Source organism: Theobroma umbraticum, unplaced genomic scaffold (genome assembly GCF_002168275.2).
Source record: "Theobroma umbraticum cultivar Fairchild unplaced genomic scaffold, ASM216827v3 scaffold_86.0, whole genome shotgun sequence".
Lineage (NCBI taxonomy): Eukaryota > Viridiplantae > Streptophyta > Magnoliopsida > Malvales > Malvaceae > Theobroma > Theobroma umbraticum.
The window spans coordinates 6577229-6583388 of NW_018397263.1; the positions used below are offsets into that span (position 1 = coordinate 6577229).

The 6160-nt window shown below is 34.9% G+C and overlaps 1 protein-coding gene and 1 non-coding gene across 3 annotated transcripts; one reads left to right on the top strand and one right to left on the bottom strand.

Annotated features, from left to right (window-relative positions):
- Positions 1-1257: 1257 nt before the first annotated feature.
- TRNAC-GCA (transfer RNA cysteine (anticodon GCA)) lies at positions 1258-1329 on the top strand. The gene has a single exon. It is a non-coding gene; the product is annotated as a tRNA-Cys (tRNA).
- A 295-nt stretch (positions 1330-1624) lies between these two features.
- Positions 1625-5929, bottom strand: LOC110420236 (Sucrose-6F-phosphate phosphohydrolase family protein). 2 transcript variants are annotated; one of them, XM_021433476.2, is made up of 10 exons: positions 5758-5929; positions 5603-5638; positions 5172-5253; positions 4769-5068; positions 4537-4638; positions 4148-4342; positions 3735-4025; positions 2312-2498; positions 2001-2047; positions 1625-1909 (listed from the first exon to the last, which is right to left on the bottom strand). In XM_021433476.2, the coding sequence occupies exons 3-10, from the start codon at positions 5229-5231 to the stop codon at positions 1814-1816; spliced, it is 1278 nt and encodes a 425-aa protein (XP_021289151.1). In that variant the 5' UTR covers positions 5232-5253; positions 5603-5638; positions 5758-5929; the 3' UTR covers positions 1625-1813. The 2 variants fall into 2 exon arrangements, with proteins under 2 accessions (XP_021289151.1, XP_021289152.1); XM_021433477.2 differs by having other exon boundaries at positions 5753-5929.
- Between the last annotated feature and the right edge of the window lie 231 nt (positions 5930-6160).

Below are 6160 nucleotides of genomic sequence, written 5' to 3' on the forward strand. Positions count from 1 at the left end.
CTAGGGGGGAAAGGGGGTTGGCCGGTTGGTTTCTCTTTTAATTTAGGGGGAAGGGATGAAGGTGGGAAAAAAAAGGCGGAGGTTGGTTTCTCGATCGGTTCGAGGGGTGGGAGCCCCCCCCGAGGGATCGAACCAATTGACTGATGGCTGATATCGGTTGCTCAGTTGCAATCGACTGCTGCACACTCCTAATCATGGTTGTATCTTGTCTTACTAAATGGAGGCCTGATGATGGATTATCATAGCAATTACAAAAAAAACGAAAGGAAAAAACTATGAGAGGAATTTCACTAGTGTCGATGGGTGTTTACGTATATTAATCTTACAATTTTGCTTTCAGGGTGAAACATTGTTTGTTTGTTTGGACATAAAATAAATTTTAAAAAAAGTTTTTAGGATTTTTATTTGTTTGGAAGATTAAAAATACGTTATAGATGTAAGACATTTTATGAATCCATGAGAAAAACACTCATTTTACACCTTTCGTGGCGCAAGACATTTTTAAGAGCTAAAAAAATTATTTATTATTTAAGATAATATTTGTTAGACGGTTAGTTATATTTTCGTAATAGTTTTTATTATTTAAGATAAATATTTCTGAGATGATTAATTATTAATGTGGAATGTTTTTGTTATGTATGATTATTAATTTTGAACTACATATATGTTTTTAGTTATTTTATTATTATATAAATTTTTAATGCTTAAAATTAAGTTTTGAATATCTTGCACAATTGATAAATATTGATATTTTCATAGGTATATTAACAATGAAAATATTTTTCAGAAGATAATTCAAACAGTAAAAAAGATTTTCTACAATTTATACAAATAATAAAAAATATTAAATTATCCTATAAAATATTTACATAAAACAAATTCTCATCCAAGTTATTTTTCGCTTACCAAACCAATCCAGATCAATTTTATATGAGGATGAAACCCAATAATATCATACCGAGTAGTTACGAAATTATTTGCTGCTCATACAATAACTTTACACTTAAAATTTAAAGGTTTTTTTTTTAAGAATGAAGGTATAACCGATGGGTTACCTTTTAATTTCATTGCTATATACCTAAAAAAAAAGGTTGAAAAGTATGGTTACCACGAAAACAATTGAATCATATACTTAATCAAAAATTAATTTAATAGTTTTTATTTTAATTTTGACCTTTTCCCGTTTAAATTCATGGCAGAGCCTGCTGAATCTATGTTGCTAAACGTATTGATGTTTGGCAACCCTTAAACCACATTGGGTTCATAGCTCAGTGGTAGAGCATTTGACTGCAGATCAAGAGGTCACCGGTTCGAACCCGGTTGGGCCCTTTAAAAATAATTCATTTTTTAGATGGAAATAGTGCTTAAGTGGGCTTGTGCTACAAAAGCGTAACTTCGCTCATAATGAAAGCAGCAAGTGGGCCTTCTTCATCTTTCTTCCGGACTGATTTTGGTTTCCGTTTCGTTTGTTTCTTCCTCGAACTAAATTTTGGGATTATTATTATTCTTATTTTGCATTTTGTTACTATTTATCAAATTGTAAAAGTTGAAATTGTACTATTTTATTATAAATGAGTAAATGTTTAAAACGGAAACTAAATTCATATAATCATTTACTATAAACTGCAAGAACATGGATAGTATCATACTAAGAAAACAATAGATATCCAAGAAGATATAGAAGCCCTGGTATCTCAGTTTATCTCATCATAGTGCCATCTCCATTGGTGTATAAAAAAAGACCAGTAAAATTTGAATACATTTATTTCAATACAACTTCATACTGACTCTGGAGTCAAGATGTTGCAGAATATTAGAACAACCAGGTTGAGTCATCCTTCTTTTCAAATCCTTCTAACCACTTCTGCTGCACATTCACCCAAGTATACCCGGCCGAAGCACTGGACCCCTGCAAAACCCAAATGCAATCATCTTAGAACATAATTATGTTAAGCAATCTTCAGGGACAAATTAACATATTAAGATTTTACAATTCTTACCTTCGCATTTAGTTTAACTGTGGTCACACAACAATACTGCTCGTCACCTATGAGAATTAGCAAGTCAATACAAAAGTAGAAACTCATAGGTAGTCACAAGAACATAAAGATAGAATTCAGTTGCTCTCAGGAGCTTCCTAACTATATAAGGTAGAGCACATGCTGAAAAAAACCATGCATCCTAGCACAAGTTCATAATACTGGTTTTTGAATTGAACATACAATATCAGCATGCTTGCAAGAAAAGCTGTCTGCAAATGCGAAGACAATGACCAACTGATTTAGCCAATTTATTAAGAAAAAACTCTTACCGGATAACTCCCACTTATCAAACTTCACTTCCCAGGTGCTTGAGCCAGTAGGTGTCGATAATACACTATCCACCCAGACCCGGAACTGTTTACCCTTTTGGTCTCCATGGCAACCTCTCATTCTGTGTATGCATTCATGAAGAGTTCTCTCAACTCCAGACGGAAAGACAAATACAGCAGTTGGATCCTGAAGAAAAATAATAAAAATTTAAAGCATGACTGAGTAGTAAGCTTCAAACACTCAAAATTAGATTTTATTCATATAAAAGGAAAAGGTAAAAGGAAAAATGAAACCAGTGTTTTCTTAGCAGCTATGTTTGATTCAAGAAACAAATCAGTACAATTATTTGTTAAAATTCAACAGGGGCTTGGTAGATCTATAACCACACACTTGTCCAAGAATTGATTGCATGCACTCCAAATAGTAGATACACACCCATTGACAAATTCAAACCTTCAGTTGCATGTATCATCTTACAATAAAATCAAGTTTTAGACATAATATTGCAGAAGAACAAATCTGTACACTTTTATCTATCTGTTTTCCTAATTACCTAGCATGCATACCCTACTATACCATAACTTTTCCAACCCCCAGAGCCCTGGCTTTGTGAGTATTGGGATGGGGTAGGTGGGTTACATTGTACAAATAATAATGATGGAAAACATAATGACAATAAAGAATTCCATGTCTAAAATCATGTAGAAAAATGCAATGATGGAATGTTTTAAACATTTGATTCACTTGCATGCCTATCTACCATAAAGCTGATTCAATCTGTATAGAGATGGAATTTAATCAACTTTCAAATGTGTAAAGAATTCTAGTTAGAACAAGAAATAGAAGCCAATGATGCACCAAACTAGAATAAACAAATGGAGGAAAGTTAGAGCAATAGCTAGAGCTGGCAAAGCCGACCTGAACCCGAACCTGAATCAACCCGATTTGACCAGAAAAGTCAACAACCCTAACCCACCAAACCTGAACACAAAACGACCCAAACCTAAATTGAACCAAACCCAAAATGACTCAAACCTGAATGACAAAATTCGAACACCAAATAATTTGAACAACTTGAACCCGAAATGATTCAAGCCTGAATTAAACTTGCCCCAAAATACACAAATCTGAAATTACCCAAACCTGAGATGATCCAAAAGCCCAAAACAACCCAAACCCAAAGATGACCAGAATTTCCCTTGACTTGTAATGGCCTGATCCAAACCATTGAATTGTCACCTCTAGGCCAATAAACATTAATAATTCATCAATCAGAAGATGCAGATATAGTTACATGGTTATTGTCTTTGTTTCCTTTTTTCCTAATAGTAAGAGGAATGTAAGATGTCCAAATTCTGATGAACTGAAAACTACCATGACAAAAACATAACATTAAAAGTAAAGAACGGGCGGTAAACATACACAAGAAGCTTTTAGACTTGTTATATATGCCTCACAGTTGTCAATCTCCCCTCGCCTCCATCTCTCATAGAACAAGTAAAATTTCACTACTTCATGACCAGGATTGACATTTTCCAGCTTACATTCCATAAAATCAGCAACATCTCTTGGAGAAGTGTTTGGACCGAGGTTAAAATGTCCAATGGCTTCTATGATCCCAGCAGCACACCTTTCTTTTGCATGGATTATATTAGGGTTACCTCTTGCATTTTCAGCATGCCATTGCAACAATTCTTCTTGGGCATTGCTAACCTGCAGGGGGGGTGGAGGAGAAGGGGAGGGAATTAATGAAACAGAAATAGCCACGAAGACTACTGTAATTTTCTGATGGGCTAATAACTCTGGATTATTTAAAAAAGCAGAAGAATACCAACCATGACTCCATACACTTCTGGAATGCTGAAGAGTTCAGCATCATTTCCCGAATCACCACATACAAGAGTATTACCAGGTGGTTTTCCCTCAGCCTTAAACTTCTTTAGTAAATATGCAAGAGCCTGCCCTTTGCCTGCACCTTGTGGTAATATATCCAAATCCATTCCTCCACTATAAATTATTTTAATGTCCAGCTGGCCCAGAATAAAACACAAGTTAATGATAAATAATATTAACATTCAATGAATATGCAACAATTAAGCAAGCAAGATGAAGAAGAAATAAATACCAATGTCATGTGATCTGATGTATATCTTTCAAAGTATATTTACTTGGCAAAAGTACATGATTGGGTGCAACATATCCTTGGTAGTAAGCTGAATCTTACCCCTCGCTTTTGCAAACATTCTGAAAGTTCCTTCATCACTGTCTGGGCCTTAGTCCTATCAACATAAAAGCTGACCTTGTGTGGTCGCTGCTCCGTTTCTGCCTGCATGATCCAACATGCTTGCATTTGTCAAGACTAGGTCCTATAATTCCAGATACATTCAAGACACTCTCAACAGAATAATAGTAAGATTAGATATAATGTCGCAGTTGCTGATATCTATTAACTATACCTGAAGAGTGAGCTCAGAAAACTTGCTTGTTTCATCAGTGACAATGTTCCTATCCCATTTCTGATTCAGAACTTCAACCCAACCATCATCCGGCACCATTGAGTTGCCATATGTTATCTCAGTTCCCACTGACATAATAGTTATATCGGGAGTCAACATGGGTTTCTCTTTCCTCAACTGTTTGTAAAGTGCGGGCGACCTCCCAGTGGAGAAAACCAGAAGGGAGTCATGACGATAATTTGACTCCCACAGCGCATTAAACCTAAGCAAAGACATGTTCTCAGCATCATGGTGATCAACCTGCAAAAATGAAGATCATCACATCAAATTAAGTAACCGCAGCACGAGCGCAGACATGACATTTTCTGAGAAACTAAAGCAAATATTCAAGTTCAAAACATACCATTGTATGATCAAGATCAGATACTATCATGAGACGTGCCCCCATTGCAATCCGATCCATGCCTATAGTACCAATTAGAATCCTGTAACGTGATAAGCAATCACTACTCTGAATTGAGTTAGGGTTATATGGAAGAAACTACTTTTCAAGACTATTGACAAAAATGCCATAGAAAAAAGAAAGATAATTCAATTCCTCCATAAGTTAGTAACAAGGTTTTTAAGACTAACAAAAGCGAAACCATTCTAAGTTATCGACAAATGCCACAAAAATATGAAAAATTTTCCATTTACAGAAAGAAACTGCTAATACTTGTAGTAATTACATTGCAAGGAAACAATCTAATCAAAAATCGATTCACACAATTTAAATTAAAAGTAAAATACTTCAATTAAAAAAAGAAAAAAGAAATCTGAAAATTGATCAACTACCTGAATGGGTCAAGTCGGAGCTTCTGAAAAGCTCACCTGCGATCACATGAAGAATTACGATTCCATTAAAAGTTAAACAAATAAATGAAAAAATAAAAGATTATTATAGTAAGTGAAGTAGCAGAAGAAAATGAAGCGACAGAGAGTAACCTAACTGCAAAAGAATGAAAGGAAGGAGAGGAGAAGAGAAGAGTTGGTGGCCTTTCAAATATAAGCTAAGTGTGGGAGATGTTGATTAGATGAAGATACGATGCAGAGGAATTGGATCCAAATTCGTTGGCGCTTCTTTTGTGAAGAGAAAGCAAACAAAAATTAAAAACTACTCTAACTGGTTTTTGGACACTTGTTGGGTTTTTGTTCGACCTGTGATGGCCCTCTCCTTTTCGCCTAACCAAAGGGATGGGCCCACTTCGAATACGTGCCCCGACTCGGGAATTTATTTACTTAACCAAAAATAATTGGAACCAACTTTAGCATATTCTTTGGTTGATGCAAATTCTTTTCCTTTTCCTTTCTTTTTTTTAAAAATTAAATCTATAAATATTTTGCATATTACGT

Bases quoted from the DNA above. Each gene is read 5' to 3' on its own strand.
- LOC110420236 (XM_021433476.2), bottom strand. From the start codon at position 5,231: ATGGATCGGATTGCAATGGGGGCACGTCTCATGATAGTATCTGATCTT. The intron at 5,069-5,171 runs GTATGTTTTGAA...TCATTTTTGCAG, and splicing joins CTGATCTTGATCATACAATG to GTTGATCACCATGATGCTGA. The intron at 2,048-2,311 runs GTAAGAGTTTTT...TAATTCTCATAG, and splicing joins TGATAAGTGGGAGTTATCCG to GTGACGAGCAGTATTGTTGT.